This window comes from Myotis lucifugus, unplaced genomic scaffold (genome assembly GCF_000147115.1).
Source record: "Myotis lucifugus unplaced genomic scaffold, Myoluc2.0 scaffold_24, whole genome shotgun sequence".
Taxonomy (NCBI): Eukaryota; Metazoa; Chordata; class Mammalia; order Chiroptera; family Vespertilionidae; genus Myotis; species Myotis lucifugus.
The window spans coordinates 9,426,516-9,446,019 of record NW_005871072.1 but is presented as its reverse complement, the minus strand read 5'-3'; the positions used below and the strand labels follow the sequence as shown (position 1 = coordinate 9,446,019).

At 33.1% G+C, this 19,504-nt stretch overlaps 1 protein-coding gene across 1 annotated transcript in view; it reads right to left on the bottom strand.

Annotated features, from left to right (window-relative positions):
- MYCBP2 (MYC binding protein 2, E3 ubiquitin protein ligase) overlaps positions 1 to 19,504 on the bottom strand; it is a 275,789-nt gene that overhangs the window by 57,071 nt on the left and 199,214 nt on the right. Inside the window, exons 54-55 of the mRNA XM_023751731.1 lie at positions 18,630 to 18,762; positions 14,944 to 15,066 (exon numbers count right to left, since the gene is read on the bottom strand). Of these exons, the coding sequence (XP_023607499.1) occupies positions 14,944 to 15,066; positions 18,630 to 18,762 (256 nt within the window). The remainder of the gene's footprint in view (positions 1 to 14,943; positions 15,067 to 18,629; positions 18,763 to 19,504) is intronic.

Below are 19,504 nucleotides of genomic sequence, written 5' to 3'. Positions count from 1 at the left end.
TTTCATGATTATATTTGTCATACGTAAATTTAAATGATAATAGGCAAAATATTTTCTAACCTCAAAAGAATTCTGGAAAAAAATACAGGACAGAATAGAAGTTTAGTACATTCAAATAAAATTAGTAATCATGTTTAATCTTAAGTATTCATTCAATAACGACCTGCATAATTTTTTATGCCAAAATTGTAAATCCCCAAATTATATGATCCATACTATAACAATATCCTACACTGTAACATTACATGCATAATATGTAGTATTTATCAGGTTACATAACAGTATATATTATAGAGATCAGGTCTGATAAAGATCAGCTTCTATAATACTATTTAATATACTACAGTATTATAAAGTATCACTGTCAACTATATAAAGAAATGTAAAACTGTTTTATCAATTTCTAAGAAAAAAAGAAATCTAAATATTACCTTTAAAATGTATACAGTATATTAGCCATTGCTACAACACTTTTTAATAACATTTTCCTAAAATACAGGACTTTAAAAGTTTAAATATTACTGTCACACAAAAATATGTAAGTAGGCAGCTATAGTATTTTAGAAAACTAAAACGTTTTTAAATTGTCTGAAATTTTATCAATTGTCCATATAGTTTAAGCATTACTAAGTTTAAATTTTTAAAATGAAGTGGCTAACAAAATACTATAAGGAAGACTCATGTCAGACAGGACAGGTAACTGATAACTAAGTTAAGCTAAAAAAAAATTAACCTAATTATCTGTGTTTCAAATAAAAGACTAAAGTAGGAAAGTAAATCCTGCATTATATAACAGAAAAATGACTTAAAGACTAACTTGTTACAAAATATATTATATTCTTATAGGTCACAATGTGCCTCATGACATATGCAGGTGGGACAAAAGTAGATTTACAGCTGTTTGTATGGAAAAGAATATAATAATTAATAATAATACAAGAATAAACTCTCTGTTTCTTGTACTCACAACGAGAAACCTATTTTTGCCCCACCCTGTATATTCCATATTTTTCTGAAAATAATGATTTTACAATTCCTCAAATCAGGCACTTCTTTCTATATACTATTTTATTTTTTAAGACCTCATACAGATTTGAAATTAAATAAGAGTAATATTTAGCCTACAGATATTGTCAACATGCATATCAGTCAGGATAATCGCTACTATAGTATTGAGCAGATATATCACAAATTGATCCCAAATATCAAAATTTAAATAAAATAATAAACTTTAATCTTAAAAAATGGAATGGGATGAACATGACTGAAGTGAACTAAAACGTCTTCATTGAAACCGCCTATGTTCATTAAGAATGGCCCATCCACGAATGCACGCATACCCACCCTTCAGTTTGTGAGACAGAGATGAAAGAGCAGAGGCAGGCCCAGCTACACCATAATTTTTGTAAATGCGCTCACGAGAAGCAAGGTTGCGAGATGGAGATTCTACAGTGAAAAACAGTGGCAAAGAAGCAGCACAGATTCAATGGAAAAAAAGTTAGCAGAGAACACAAGCAGCAACAAAGCATTTCAAATGGTATGCATGACTTAACTATTAATAAAGTTTATTCAGCTAGATTTTTCAACAAGTTTATATTTTTCTAAAATTCAAACAGAAAACATAGGTCAAATTAGTTAATTTAGATTAATAATGATAGCTTTAAATGTGGTAATTTAAAAGTAAGGCTTATAGCTCTGATAAATCAAATCTGAGCATTTCTTTTTAGATTAATACTACTTAAACTCGCTTTTCTTTATGGACCTGGAGAGTACTATGTTAAGTGAAATAAGCCAGTCAAAGAAAGACAAGAATCATATGATGTCACTCATATGTAAATCTAATGAACAAAATAAACGAACAAAAACAGAATAGTCTCATAAATAGAGAACAAATGTCAGAGGAGAGGGGGGTTGTGGGGTGAAAAGGTGAAGGAATTAAGGAAAATAAAAACAACCCAACTCATAGGCACAGACAACATCATGGAGATTACCAGAGGTAAGGGGGTTGAGGGTAGGGGTTGTAGACAATAACAAAGGGGAGATAATAGTGATGGAAGAAAATCTGAATTGGAGTGGTGAACATAAAATACAGTAGACAGATGATGTATTATATAATTATAACTGAATCTATTGTCCCCTTGATTTCTGTAGGGACATGTGACTATGATGATTCCAATATGTACCTCAGAATGGACTCAAGTTAGCATTTTTGATTAATTATTTTTCTTAGTTTATCTTCAGTGAAAAATGTTAGTACCAATCCAAATACTTAGTGTTTTTTTTATAGATCTTATTATTGAGGTATCACACATTTTTTATACATTTCACAACACAAACACAGCAAAAGAAATTACAAGTCAATGAAATATGTTAAACAGCCATGATTTACCATGCCAAAAATGAAGTAAAGTTAAATAATTTATCTTTTAAAAAGAATAGAATCTTAAAAGTATAGTCTTTTAAAAGCAGTATGCCAAAAATATCTCTATCTAAATCTTTTAAAAAATCCATTTATTTAAAATTTAAATTTTAGCAATTAAAATAAATATAAGTAATTGAGCTGAAATATATTCAGGTAATGAGATCACTTTTTTAATATTATTGAAATAAAAAAAACTGGATACAACATGTATTTTGCTCAAAACAGAAAATAGTTGACTGATTCATTATTACGGCCAAGATTATAAAGGTGAACTACTCATAAACCAAAAAGTTATTCCATGTAACATACTGAGTACGTATTATGTATCAGACATTGTTCTAGCCATTGAAGATAAAATGATGACTAGAAATAAAGTCCCAGCTTTTATGGAGCTTATCTTAAGGTGAAGGAAGAAATGAACAAATACATACACACTTGATCAAGTGGTGATAAACTTGGGAGTCATAAGCATGCAGATGTTGGAAACTATTACATGCCTGGATAAGACCACTTAGGGTGTGAGGTCTAGAAGAGACCAAAGCTCTGGGACATTCCTAGGATCCAGAATACAGCAGGATGTAGAAAAGAGACTGGAAATGAACACTTGGTGAGATAGGAAATATTCAGCAGGCAAAGAAGGAAATTCAAGGAAGAAAGTCAATTTTGTCAAACACTGTTGATAAGTCAAGTAAAATGAGATCTTAGAATTGACAGTGAATTTAGAAAAAAAAAAAAAAGCCAAAGACTGACTCTAGCCATTTCTGTGGGTAAGGACAACTACAAGAATAACTGCAGTGGGTTCAAAAGGGAATGGCAGGAGTGGATAGAGATGTACTACATGCCACCAAATCATTTTAAACAAAGTTTAAAAATGTTAGTGTTTTTTTTTTCTTAGATATGTCTCCATTGATTTCAGAGAGAGGAAGGTAGAGGGATAGAGAGATAGAAACATTAATGATAATAGAAAATCATTGATCGGCTGCCTCCTGCATTCCTCTCACTGGGGACCAAGCCTGCAACCCAGGCATGTGCCCCAACTGGGAATCGTACTGTGACCTCCTTCTGGTTCATAGATTGATGCTCAACCACTGAGCCACAACAGTCAGGTAAAAAATTTTCAAGTTTTAATATTTTTGAGCATCCTTCTGTTTGAAGACTATAAAACTCAAAAGATACCAGGCATTGCAAAAGAAATTCTTATGCTATTTAAATATCATGTAATACATAGTCTCTAACTATCAGTGAAAATATCAGTTAGAAGGATGTTAGCTTTTGACTGAAGAGTTAATTCAAGGGGAATTCCAAATGCCAATGTAAGGATACAGTCTCGTGGCTTGGCCGCTAAAGTCTGTGAAAACTGAGTTTGTCAGAAGGACACAGAAGCAGGAAATCAGAATACTATCTTAATTAGGAGCCACCATAAACATAAATGTGAAAAACTATGAGGATAATTGTAGGATAAGATGGCAGAGGTTTAAGAACAAACTCCTGGAAAAGGTCTTGAAGACAAAATAGACTTTAAGTCTTTTTCAATTTAAAAATCCTAGAGAGATTGGATTCCTAGGCATTATTCAGAGTGAGTAAGAAGAAAAACTTTATTTTTTTAATCCTCACATGAGGATATTTTTCTATTGATTTTTATAGAGAGTGGAAGAGAGAGGGAAGACAGAGAGAAACATCGATGTGAGAGAAACACATCCATTGGTTGCCTCTTGCATGAGCCCCAACCAGGCCCGGGCCAGGGAGAAGCCTGCAACCGAGGTAAGTGCCCTTGACCAGAATTGAACTCGGGACCTTTGGTCTGCAGGCCAACACTCAACCCACTGAGCCAAACAGGCTAGGGCAAAAGGTTATTGTTAAATGCCTAATAAATTAAGCTGTGACTACAGATAACACTTGTGCTATGCATATAATTTTTAATAAAGTTTGCTCATTTAAATATACTTTGAAATAGTTAACTTTTTAAAAGATTCATGTTTTTCAATTTTAAAAAAATAAAGTAAACTGATAGTAAGCAATATCACTGCATAATATATATGTATGTTCAGAATCCTATAAATGTATTGGGAGAAAAGTGGAATTATGTGAATGATAAAGGAACCTAAGACGTGGAATAGGAACTAAAAATTATTTACATAAATGTTAGTATACTAAATGAATAATAAAAGAATGAAAGATAGAACAAAATTTCCAAATAAGGATAAAACAGAAATAAGCTTTTCATTAGAAAATAACAGTAACCCACATGATACGAATGCAGAAAGAGGAATGAAAATATGTAAGATGGATAACCCTCAAACATGATGTGTCTCTAAATGATTTCTAGATGTAACTGTACTTGGATAAAACATAGGTAACATATTACTGATTACATAGTAAATCCCTTGTAAATATGGTTAAGAGATATAACATTAAGGAAAAGCTTATCATTTCAGAGTTTGTGGTGGATGAGATAGAAAAATTCGGAGCAAAATATGATATATATCCTAGGTCTTAGAATATTTCAAAAAATTCCAACAAAAGATTAAAGATTGCTCCTTGAACAGTGACTAGAGACACACAAAAAGAAAAATCTGGTTTCCCCAAATTGCTTATTAGTTGCAAAGGAAAAAATAGTTTTTATACATCAGAGAAACAAGACGTGTTTGTTCAGGTGATTAACAATAACCATAACCATGTCCTGCCTTCAGAAGGATACAACATGTATGTAGCACAAAGACAGCTAAAATTGCAAACAAAACTAAAAGGCTTTCAGGATAAAATACTTGTTTGTAGAAAGAATAAAAAAGCAAGAACCAGTCACTGCCTCGAACCCAGGAAAAGGATGAACCACAGATAAATTAGAGGCATGTTCCATTCTTTCATTGTTGTTCGGAGGCAGGGGGCAGGACTTTGCTTCCATATTCTCTATCAAACTGAGAGCAGACAACCAGAGCAGGCTGTGACAGTGTGACTTTCCCATCTAGTAGTTTATCAGGGATGTTGCCAAGGGATTTAAGGTACAAATAAGAAGGTTAGAGGAAATGACCTCTTGGCTTTTCCAATTTTTACAGTTTATGTAAGGTAATTGAGATGTAATTGGAAAAACAAAATTACTGGAGTTAAGTTTCTCTTATTTAAGTCTTAGGTTTTCCAGTTACCAGTTAACTGTATAACTTTGGGCAAGTCACTGAGAATTCTTGTATCTCCAAAATAAGAGCTAGATGACTTTTTATGCACCTTGAACACTAGCAATTAATTATGCCATCATATGACATATTCCTTAAATAAACTGAAGGGAGAGGGAGAAGAAAGTCATTCCCTAATGATAAGTGATGAAAAGTCTCATTTAAAAAGATAAATATTTAGTTGACTTTGGTGATGGTATCATGGTGTATGCATATGTTCAAACTCATCAAAATGTATACATTTAAATTTCAATAAAGCTGTAACAATATATAGTTTTAATTTTGCTAAGTCTAAGCAATGAGATATACTACAGTGTAGAAGTTTTAGAGAAAAGTGAGAAATAAGGAAGACCTAATATGAAAGTAGAATTTAAATTCTTTGAGAACTGTTTTCTAGTCATGGCTGATGTATCTCAATTGTTAGAACATTGTCCCTCACACCAAAGGATCATGGGTTCGATTCCCGGTCAGAGCACAAACCCAGGATGCAGATTCTATCCCCAATTAGGGTGTATGAGGCAGTCAATTGATGTTTCTCTTTCACATCAATGTTTCTCTCTCTCCCTCTCCCCCTTTTTCTCTCTCTCTGGAATCAATGAAAAAAATGTCTTTGGGTGAGGATTGAAAAAAAAAAGCTTTCTAAATTAAATTAATTGCAAATCATGAAAATGCTTTAATGATTCATTTTTACTCTAAATGTACATAGAAATAATTTGATGGTGTATTTACAACTTATCAGTCAGCAATTTGTTAGTTATGAAAGTGTCAAATATGTTTTTCCCAAATGTGCTTTTCATATTCAAATTATATTACAGTTTACTGGAGCTAAATTACCCAAATGACCTAATTTTTTTCTTAAAATCTACTTTTTATTCTGTTAATGATATTAGGTAAGAATTTTATCTTTCAAAACAAAAACAAGAAAACTGACTTCCTTCTAGATTGGCTCCCCCAACTGTGATTAGCATGTCCTGTGCATTTTATAGCCTAAATATTTCTAAACTTGTTTCTTCCGTTACATTCCCACTGTAATTTACTTAGTTTAAAAGCCCTACTCAGCATTTCTTTGGACTTCCTGCCTCTAACTTTCACCCTTTCTCCAGGATCTTTTTCATAATATTTTCAGTTCTTGCATAAATGTAAAACTGATCCTGTCACTCTTTTGTTTAAAATTCTGTGGAACTACGTATTTCCCTCCTCTGCTCCCTCCCTCTTATTTCCTATACTTAGAGGATAAAATCTAATCTACTAAGTATGGCTTATAAGACCCTTTACAATGGCCCCATTCTCCCTAGTTTAAAATGCTGCCACTAGGGCATTAACACTCTCAGCTACAAATGCATTAAGTTTCTCAACTGAAGCATGTTTTCTAGCATGATCAAATGAGCTGATTCATACGAAGTGGTTAAAATGGTGTCTGTTATATGGTAAACGTTTGAAATGTGTTTGCCATTTCTATTTCATACCTTTTCTTCTTTCCTCAAACTACCAATATACTCTCCATATGTTAACTCTGGGATGTTGCCAGCTTCCTTTTTTACTGAAACAAACAAACAAACAAACAAACAAACAAAAAAACAAACAAAAAAACACAAAAGAACATCCTCAAGCTCCTAACACTATACCTTCTTCTTTCTCTCCTGTTATGACAGATAAACGATGTGTGCTCCTACTTAGCCGACCTTTCCACTTTGTGCTAGATTTCATCCTCTCTCCTATGCAAGAATATTGTTCAAGCAATTCTCCTGTCTCCTGCATCATCAATTTCTCACTCTCTCTATTGGATCATTCTCCTTAGAAAACAACCTTGATATTATTTTTTTCCATTAAAAAACAAGTAAGTCAAAAACATCTCCAGACGTCACATCATCTCTCCTAGTTTCACTTTGTTTTCTTTTCCCTGTAGAGTAAATCTTAAGAGAGCAGGTACAGATGTCATTCTCTACCTCAGTCCACTAGAATCTTATTGCCGATTTGCTTACTAGGTCTAAAAACTACACAAATAATTTTGAAATAAAAAAGTAAATTATAGAACATACTTCTTTCTCTCTCATGCATGGTAAGACAAGGAAAATTTGTAACTTTCATTTCTGAAATTTTTCTATTTCACTAGAATAAATGGTGAAGTAACTTGTTTATATATACAGGTATGTGTACATTTATAATAAAATAATTTTGCTAATTAAAAAAATTAACAAATTAATTTGCCATATTATTTCAAATTGCAGAGATTAGTGAAAAAAATTATGCTTCAGAAAAAACACACCCTAAAGAATCCTATCTAATAAAGAGGGAATAAGCTAATTGACCCTCATGCCGTCACAAAGACGGTGGCGCCCACAGCCAATAAGGAGGGAATATACTAATTGACTGCCATGCCCTCAAAGATGGGGGCGACCAGGCCAGCAGGGGAGGGCAGTTGGGGAAAACCAGGCCTGCAGGGGAGGGCAATTAGGAGCGACCGGGCTGGCAGGGGAAGGCAGTTGGGGGCGAGTGGGCCGGCAGGGGAGGGCAGTTGCGGGCGACCAGGCTGGCAGGGGAGGGTAGTTGAGGGCGACCGGGCCAGCATGGCAGGGCAGTTGTGGGCAATTGGGCTGGCAGGGGAGGGCAGTTGGGGGCGAATGGGATGGCAGGGGAGCAGTTAGGCATTGATCAGGCTGGCAGGGGAGTGGTTAGGGGCAATCAGGCAGGCAGGCAGGCGAGCGGTTGGGAGCCAGCAGTCCCGGATTGTGAGAGTGATATTGGACTGTCAGTTTAGGCCCGATCCCTAAACCGGCAGTTGGATATCCCCCGAGGAGTCCCAGATTGGAGAAGGTGCAGGTTGGGCTGTGGGAAGGCCCCCCCGCCCAGTGCACAAATTTCATGCACCGGGCCTCTAGTTACTAATAAGAATGCTCATAGAAATGTTAGATAAAGTTGACATGGGGGTAGTTCATGTGTATCTCTGTAGAGCTCATCTACTTAGCTGGGAACTTGAGTTATGACATTTTGGAAATCTTTTCCTTTCAAACCAAGATACATTCTTAAAATTAAACTATAAAGGGGAAAATAACCAATCTAAAGCTAATACTCTAGATCAGCGGTTCTCAACCTGTGGGTCGTGACCCCTTTGGGAGGTAGAACGACCCTTTCACAGGGGTCACCTAAGACCATTGGAAAATACATATATAATTACATATTGTTTTTGTGATTAATCACTATGTTTTAATTATGTTCAATTTATAACAATGAAATTGGGGGTCACCGCAACATGAACTGTATTAAAGGGTCGCGGCATTAGGAAGGTTGAGAACTACTACTCTAGATGTTAGAACTAAATGTAAGCAGAAATTATGTATATGAATAGATTTTGTATTAATCATCAGTAGGCAAAGTTGAATATTTAAAAACATGGCCTTTGTAGTTAGTAGAACTACCTCATGTTCTGGATATACCATCTTACTATGACTGTTTCTATAGTAAATCATTTATCTTCTCTAAGCTTGTTTCCTTATCTGTAAAATGGAGACATTATCTCAAATGAGGATGTATTAGAGTGCTTAAGTACAGTGTTTAATACACAGTGGTGATGATCCATACTAGCAAAAATTAACAATATGATTTTCTATACATTTTATTTTAGTATCACAAAAGTATAAGACAAAAGTGATTCTCATTTTACTAACTAGTAAAGGGAGTATACGTAATCCACCTTCTAAAGCAAGATGAAATGCTGGTGGAATGGATGGCAGTGAAGTTCAGGAAAGGATAACTTACTCAGGTAGTCCTAATAATGGGCACTCTGCCACATGTAATTTTCCTAATAAGATATGATGAATACAATTCTAATTTATTTCCAAAATATTAAAAACTATTTTTGGATTCCATAGCCTTTTTTTAGTTATGCTAAAGATTAAATCTTCTGGTTTCTGGAATTTGGAAGTCAAACTTCAGTGAAATGCTGCTGAGAATAAGAGGCATATAAAAAGATCTAAGTAATTCCTGTTACAGTACAGGCAAGTAATGATTCAGAAAATTGGTGAGACATTTCTAGGCAACAATTTCAAATTTATCCCAAGACGGTGGCAAAGAAGTAGGGGTACTGATAACACTTAGACACAATATGCATAAAATTGTATTGACACATGCCGGCAGGAAATTTATCCTTTCGAAGAGACAAATCTGATTTATCTTAGTCTTTATAGTTCATTTTGAAATATTTCATTAAATAACTTGGTAAAATAAAAATAGTATTACACTTGTTTTTAAGAAGACTTGTAATGACCCTTTAGATCAGGGGTGGGAAACATCTGACCCATGGGCCGCAAAAAACTTACAAAATAATTTGGACTGCTCCTGCCAAACCATTAGGAGTGAATTAATTAATTGTTTGACCAAATACAGCAGGCTAATTTTTAAGTTGATAATTTTGTATGGCCCGCAAATGACATAAATATCCAATGGTCTTTGGGGAAAAAAAAGGGTTTCCTACCCCTGCTTTAGATAGAACAAACAGCTCCTTATTCTTAGTTCTCCTGCCTGTTGTCACCAAGACATTATCAGAGTAATTTCTGTTTAAAATTTTATACATATAATATGAATTTTCTGATTATGACTTATTTTCCTTTGTTTTTTTCCTTGTTCTTACCTTTAAAACTTCCTGCAACCTGAATACATCTAAATAAAAAAGTCTATTGCTCCATAAAATGAATAAACTAATTAAGTCTTTACTCCTCTTTATCCTTCAATAATGCTTATCAAGAAAGAAAAAAAACTACTTCATACATATGACACTATTGTATTTCCTCAAAATTCTTTTAAGAGACACTCAAGTGAATGTCATATATAGAGATGATTAGCTAAATTGATACTGCTTATATTTCTAAACTAACTTCATTAGTTGAACTTACCTAATATATAGCACAAATCTAGAAGTTTATAATCTTGCATATGTTTTACCTTAGTTAGATAATTATATCACAGTGAATATCATCAATTGCTAACTATATATATACTACCCTGGTTCCTAATAAAAACTAAATGAACTAGCATTATCTTAAGTAATCCTAATAACAGTTATCAAAGTAATTTTGTAGAAAAATAACTTAGACATCAGTGTGGATGTAGTTTATTAAAGCAAAGAGGTCATGCATTTGAATCCAAATAATGGATGTGTAAGCTAAGACTTTCATAAACTATCTCACTCAGTGAGTGTATTTATATATTATATAGCCAACATGTGAACTGAAGGCCAAGAAGAACATACTGTCATATTGTAAGGAACTTAGAGAAGTTTATGTGGAAGCATCAGGAGGTCATTAAGATAAAGGAACACTCAGTTAAGTGTAATTTTTTGGGTTTATTTTCCATATTGGTGTGAGGTATTATCATGGATGAAAGGCTAGAGTAATCCTAGGAGGCTGAACTGGAATCAAATGATCAGTTTAATGTGTTAAGAATGAGAACAGCAGCAAAAAAATAAAAAGCAAGAGAAGAAAAACCAATTTGAAAAAATTTGGAAACCTAAATTGCTATACATTTTTATGAGCAACAAATTCACTTAAATGAAACAAACCTGCCCAGTACATTCTCTCCTCCACCTACTGGAATAGTGAAATAGGTTTATTCTCTTGGGGAATCTCTAAGTAACAAAAATCCAACATAAAACAAAGAACATTATCCCTATAACTGGTGCTTTGCATACTCATGCATATTATAAAATAAAATTTTAAATTAAATGTTTTTTCTAACATGTTTTATAGTACATATTTGCATATACAGGAATTAGAAAGTGTAAGTCATATTTTAATAACTACACTTAAAAAAGTGTGATTAAAAACAAATGTCTTAGCTGCAGAATGTCTTAGCTCAGAATAGCTTAAATGCTTAAAAAATGTGGGAAGGAATAACAGTCCTCATTAAGTAAAACCAATCTGTTGAGTTGATAAATAATTAGTAACTGATAAACAACTCAAAACAAAGCTTCAGCAATAGCTTAATGAGGCAGGTAAGACTGACAGACTTACTCTGAAGCTGAGGCTGCTGGAAGGAAAGGGGCTGTCCGAACACAAATGGGCTGTGGACTAGGGAAGAGGGAGGTTTTGCAGCTTGATCAAAGATGGAAGGAGCTGGGAGATTGGGCCGTGACTGAATTGAATTCAATATGGCACTCAGTTGGTCACCTGCAGTGGGCAAAACAGTCAAAACTACAACTTGTTATTAACACCCAAAATGGCAAAGTAAGCCGTGTTTTATGACATTCAGATAGTCAAACACTAAATAAAACTATGCCAATTCAGAAATACGTGGAAGTTGGTGATCATTATCCTCAAATTAGGGACCAAAAGTTTCATGTTGTTTTATTATTGGAAGCACCCCACAAAATCTATTATAATAGCCCAAATCGATTTAAATTCATATACACCATCTAGCAGCAGCATGTGAGAATACCAAGTCTATGAAGAACCTATGATACATTGAACATCATGTAAGAATAAGTGAAGATCTAAATGTCTTGTATGTAGTACCTGACAATGACTAAATATCACCCTACCTCATATACAGTACACTTCATGCAAAAAATAAGCAAATAAGATGAGGTTTTGTTTTTTTTTAAATGTGGAATTCAAGGGTGGCAAAGTATATGTTATTAACTTAGTAATATATTTATATTATAGTTAAAATTTTCATTTTTAAAAGTTAATGTTGAAGAAATTATACATTTTGAAAAGCATGATCTCTTTTGCTTTAATGAGTAATATAAAAATCTATATGACAATAAGATAAAAAGGAATATGAGGTATCTAATTTATTAGAATAGTATCTCAAATATGAATTCTGACATTTTCCCTTAAACTTAAATATAAAGGAAAATAACAAAAGAACATTTTAAAATATACGAAGTAATGTAACTGGATAGATAATAGTTTCTCATTTATGAGAATATATATAAAATAGTTTAAATGATGCTAAAGAGAAAAAAATATTCCCAGACATAGGCACAACTGGAAAACAGCACCTCTCAGAGCCACAATTCTTATGTATAATAAACCTTCATGAATGAACATTTCAAATGAAGCACCAACAGGAATAGATTTATATGGAAAGAGCTGTGCACACAAGCTGTACATTTTTACTTTTTTAAAAAAATTAATGCTGTAGGTTAAAAAAGGATTTTAAAGATTATGATGAATTTTATAAAGAAAAATAATTTCTTGATCTTGAATAGTATGAGCTAAATAAAATGGGAACTATTATTAAAGGTATGATAATAAATAAATGTTAGATATTTATTCAGATTAAAGTTCTTAATATTTCTTTGCTTCACCTAAATACTTTAAAAGCCTATTAATAATTACATGCTATTTTTGAGCCATATTAGCAAATCACATTTCTAAAAAGTAATATATCATTTTTATTAATAACACATGTTGTCGGCAATGTTTGTATCTCTTAAAAGTTGATTTTTATGGATGCCCTATAAATTATATTTTAAATACTGATTTTAAAGTGATAGCCACCAGTACAATTTAGACATTTTAGAGACTGAAAACATACAAATTGAACTAAACATGGCTTTAAAACAGATTACTATAGAAGTATAGTAGTGGTAAGTAAGCGTCGAGATTTTAACTTAAGGATTGACAAAGGTTGAAAGGGACATAAAGAAAACACCACCAAGAATTTACCCTACTTAAATATGAAGATCTAGCTAAAGTTAGTTGAAATCTGAACTACCAGAAATGAGTAAGCATATGGTACGCAAACCTGTAGAAGAGATCAGCACAACAGAGTAGGGAGAGCCAAACCAAAAGGAAATCTTGTGGTTAGGCTTCCTTCATAAAAATATTCTGTGGAAAATAATATATGAAGTGGCTTTATTTTAAATTGAATATTTCCTCTAATTGAGGTAATTTTATTTTTTATAGACTCATTATTTTACTTGCTCTGTAAGAAAGGTATAATGAAACTATTTATTTCTTGAAATCATCAGGAGAATTAGTTTAAATAACACTTTAAATTAAAATTATTTCCATGAATTATTCTCCCTCTTACCTATCATCCAACTGAATGCTACCTGTTGACTATATGGCGAATTTTGCAGGAGTCAGATTCATAGGAAAGAACATGAATGTGTCTGAATTTATATACAAATGAAATTTTGATTAAAATTCAGGTATAAATTATTTCAAAATAATAAAAAGCTAATATGCTAATTAGAACAAAGAGCAGAACGACTGTCCAGACGAACTTCCGGATGAACGTCCAGACAACCTTAAGGATAAAGCCAGGGCTGTGAGGGCCGAGGCTGCAAGGGCTGCGAGGGCCGAGCCCCTTGCATGAATTTCATGCATCGGGCTTCTAGTTTCAAAATAACTATTGTTTCAACTGTCCATGATGCTGCTCTTTTCCATTCATGCAGCCCAAAAAGTTACATACATTTTATATCCATACTAGAGGTCCGATGCACGAAATTAGTGCACGGGGGCGGGGAGGGGGGTCCCTCAGCCTGGCCTGCACCCTCTCGCAATCCAGGACCACTGGCTCCTAACTGCTGGCCTGCCTACCTGCCTGATCGCCCCTAACCACTCTGCCTGCCTGCCCAATCGCTCCTAAACCCTCTGCCTGCCTGCCTGATCACCCCTAACTGCTCGCCTGCCTGCCTGATCACCCCTAACTGCTTGCCTGCCTGATCGCCCCTAACCACTCTGCATGCCTGCCTAATTGCCCCTAACCACTCTGCCTTGGCCCCCACCCACTGTGACGGCCGCCTCTGCCTCGGCCCCTGCCACCGTAGCTTCGTCCAGAAGGTCGTCTGGAATGACGCCCGGAAGGTCTTTCGGCTGTCCAGTCTAATTAGTACATTATGCTTTTATTATTATAGATGGCTTAGGGTTCATTATAAACACCAAACCCAAAGATATAATGTAATGCAATTGTAAATGAACTAAGATAACTTGGTTAGACATTCAAAACCCCACAAATTTAATAAAACTGATATACAATATTATTTAAAAATATTACTTAAAATGTTTTTATTTTAAGTGGATCATTTTAGAAAGTTCTTTTTTGCTTATTAACATTACTCCTAATAATTAGAATTCTTTGACTATAGTGACACAAAATCTTTATGATGCAAGTTCAAAATGAGTGTCTCTAGAATAGTAACAAATAAGTAAACTTAATTATAAACTTAAACTAAAACTGACAAAAACACAAATACTAAAGAAACATCTTTGTAAACATTTGGCTCTTAGTTTTCTAGGAACAAACTTTAATGAAGTTTTGTAGGTCAAGAATAATTAAAATGAGTACAAGAGAAGGTAATAAAAATATTAAAATAAGGTATGTCAAAGACTACTTTTAAAAACCTACCTTTATTATTTCCAAGTCCATAATCAAATCCTTGGGCACTGCAACTTGCCCCTTTATTAAACGCTTGTACTGAGAAAGGGCTTGGAGGAGGAGTTTGAGAATTTTGATCCAGAAGAACTTGTTCTACAATAAAAGGCAAAGCTATAAAATTAGTTTTTTATGTGTTATCCCCTATTCAAAGAACAAAGAGATAATTCAAGAAAATGTTTATGATAGTCAGATTTAAAAATACCTCACATTTAGATCTGATAATAAGTTTACCAATTAGGTTACTGACAAAGTACATGACAAATCTTTGTTTCCATTTATTAAATACACAGTAAAATTTATAAATGGGATATTCTCTCATGGAGCCAATTTACTTTTATTGTGGTAGAAATACATCACTGAATGTAGTACACTAATATTTCTGGACCAGAAACTCATATTTATAACAAATTTAAACAAGGGCATTTTACAAAACAAAAATAGATGCCCTATAACCAGAAATCAAAATATTTTGTATATTTTTATTCAAACAGGAAAAACATCTTCAAAATGTCTAAGTATATGGTACCAAAAGAAATTTTCACTTGTGAAATATTTTAAGTTTTGAATGCAAAAATTATTGAAAATTTAAATTTTAACTTATTTTTACTTATTATATAAAGATAGTTTTCCCTAAATAAAAAGATAATAAACCAGGACATGTAGTCAGAGTTATTAATGCATCCTGAAGTCAACAAATGTATCAGAATTCTTATTTCAAGAAAGAAATGGCAAATATTTTACCTAGTTTACCAATTGCAACAATACAACATAAAATTGGTAAGCTAAATTAATCCTCTATTAACAATCCAGTGGCTATAAAATTCTAACTGATATAATACTAAAAACACTAATATCTTAATTAAAGTCATATAATGCCAGCTAAAAAAAAGCAAAAATAAAAACTGCTGAATGAAAGGTAAAAAGGAAAAGTACTTCTTTAAAAATAACTTTATAAATAATAAAAAGTTTTAAATTTATTTTTTAAAAGTCAACATCCCTTTAAATAGAAAACAGAACTAGAAGAACATGGTGGGGTAAATCGGAATTCTGCTGTAAATATGGTAGTGTACAATCTACCCTTTACCAGCAGTTTTAGACTTTTTTCAATAAACCAATCATAGCACTTCCCTTAGGCAATGGTCTTTAGTATAAGATATTTCAGCAGTGGAATATTTCTTCTGGAAAACACTCATGAACAGTCATCTGAATGGAAAAGATAGCATCGCTTTCACCCTGTAGAGTCAAAATGGTCTGGCACCAAGTGTAAACTGTTTTGACCATAGCAGTAACTTTGCTTACTAGGTTTTAACTATGGATACCAAAGACCAATAAAGAATTTTTACAAAGAGGAAAGCCTTTGTTTTGCTCATACTACTTTATAGAAATAAATTACTATAATGCCAAGTCCTCTTATTTCCATATTAAATAGTTACATACTAATACCAATGAGCAGACTATTTGGATACTGTATCAACTAATCTTAGTGGTTTTAAAGCACTAACTTCTTATCATTTCTTTCCTTTTCACCTCAGCGTTTATGTAAAAAAATATTAAGACACATTATGACTATATGTATAGATAAAGAGCAAATCATTAAGTGACTGTTATTTGTTCATTTGTCTTTCATATCAAACTCACAAAGTATCTTCATTTTGTAAATGAGAAAACTGAGGCACAGAGCTACTAGGTAAACTGGCTGAGGTCTCATAACTAGAAAAGTTGTAGAGTTGGCGTCTGTGCCCTGGCAGTCCAGCTCCAGAGTCCTCTCTTACATATTAAACTACATGGCCAGGTAAAATGACTATTAAGCTAGAAAAGACCCTTTGCTAGTTACTTAAACCATTCTCATATTATTTAACTATATCCTACATAAATCTGATCTCACTTCAGGTATTTTAATTTATATCTGAATATGCCTATAAAATGAAAATCTTTGAGAATTTATGAATATGTAGTTAATATACGGTAATATGTAGTATGTTATAAACGAGGTCATTTTGTAAAATGTCAGATTTACATCAAATGGAGACTTTTTCTTTTTCAAAATAGTTCTACCATGTCAACATTTTATGACCACATCATCTCTAAGAAAAATTTATCTGTAAAGACAAGGGAGTAGGTTCCCAAATAATGTTCAATGAATTATTATTTTTTACTTAAATTCTTTATTGTTTAAAGTATTACATATGTCTCCTTTTTTCCCCATTGACCTCTCCCTGCGTTCAATGAATTACTGATACAGTAGGTATGGTGTAATGAGCACAGATTTTGAAACAGAAATGAAGATTCTGGCTCAAGTCTTATATCTGCCATCTATCCAGTTGTATAACCGTAGGCAAGTAATTTTAAATTTTATGAGTTTTAGTTTCCTTACCAGTAAAATGAAGATTATATAACCTATCTCAAAGGCTTATTGTGGAAAAAAGGGGGAATGTTTTATTTATAATTCTAATACATCTAAATGTACTCTATCATTCAAGCAGGTTTCAAAACTTTTTTGAATTTATATTTATGGCCATATTGCCTCTTGGATAATGAATATTTTACGTTTATTCTTTCTTAGATAAAAAAGCATATAGTATTATCTATGTGACATTATTCTATATTTTTGGGATTTGGTAGAAAAGTATATGCTTAATTTACCCATTTATTTTGATGTCCTTAATAATATTTTTGTGACTCAACTTAAAGTTATAAACTTAGTGAGCAAAAAACTCTGCGCCTGTCCATAGGAACAATCTGGGTATGCAGAAGTAAAAATTAACTTCAATATAGTATCAGTTTTGCTCCAGTGGTGAATACAGTTCTTTGGGAACACTGAGGGAATTCTTGACTCTGTCAGATCAGTGTGGTCTGAACTCTGAAGAACAAGTTTTTCCACCATGTGAATAGAAAGGGAGACAAAATGGAAAATATTTTATTAAATGAGATCACTGTTGAAAAAGGTAAATGAAGTTTCAAGTTGAAACTCTAACAACAAAATAGGAAACCCCCAGAAGATGCTTTGCATTTATTCAATGTTTTTTCCTGAGACAAAATTCAATCAAATGAAACTGCCTGGGAGAAGTGCTATGATTGATGGTTTGAGAACCAAACTTCCATTTAGTGGTAGGAAGGGTAAATTCAGTCCTGGACTGGCACAGAAGAATGATCTCACAAATTCATATTAATGAAAAGCATTTCTTACAGAGATGGATTCATATGTTCTACATTTTCTTTTAATTCTCTTCTTTGATGTGCATTCATTTAGTACCCATGTATTTTACAAATAAATATTAACAATTGCAAGATTTTATTATGCTTAGCTTTGCTTTTACTTAAAAAAAATAAACACACGAGCCCTAACCGGTTTGGCTCAGTGGGTAGAGCGTCAGCCTGCGGACTCAAGGGTCCCAGGTTCGATTCCGGTCAAGGGCATGTACCTTGGTTGCGGCACATCCCCAGTAGGGAGTGTGCAGGAGGCAGCTGATCGATGTTTCTCTCTCATCGATGTTTCTAACTCTCTATCCCTCTCCCTTCCTCTCTGTAAAAAAATCAATAAAATATATTTTAAAAAAAATAAACACGTGAAAAGCTCTTTATGATAAAAGAAATACACTTTAAACTTCTGCTTTCAAAGGTTAATCAGAATAAATCACAAATGTAAGCCAACTTGCCATCTTCATGTCGGAGGTACTGGTTTCCGCCTCTGTCTCTAGCTAAGGACCATGCCTCTCCTTCATCACTCTCACAGAACTCTACCATGCTGTTCTTATCCAGCTGCACCCATGTACCTTCAGAATTGGTTACCTAGCACATAACAAAAAGCATGATTGATTGGCTTGATTCTTTCAGGGCATTCAGGCTGAAAAGCAGCAAAAGTTTAAGAGTTTGAATAGTGCAATCATTGCAATGAATATCTACCATGAAATTAGTTTCTGAAATTAAAACCACTGCCCAAGGTAAGACAAAAATCAATAAAAGTTATGTAAAATACTGCTTATTTATGACTTGTTAAAATAATTTTTAAGGCACAAGGATAATCCCTAAATAATTTTAAGTGTTATCCAAAAACACATGGCTCTTTTTTTAGACACCTAAAATGTCATAACACAACATACTCCATTATTTAGGTTGGTAGTGCCTATAATGCAACTTGAAAATGACCCTGACACTAAGAAATAGCATGACACACTACATCTTCAAGCTCATCATCTGAGGCAAATGCCACAGTTGATGAAATGGTAATTTTATTTGCTCAGGACTTCAGTAAGACACATGAATGGGAACAAAGAACTGAAACCTCTTGTATATATCACATCTCCATACTGATCCATAGCAAATATTTTAAAGTGCTGTTAATCCATGACAGTATAGTACATTTATAATAATAAAAAGATATATGTAATACCAAACACTTATATATACAGACACATCATTTTGTTAATATAAATATTGTTTTCACAAGGATAATTATGAGAACAAAATTATTAGAAAAGCACAGAAAAATTACATTAGTATTTCCAATACAAATAAAGATAAATAACATTAG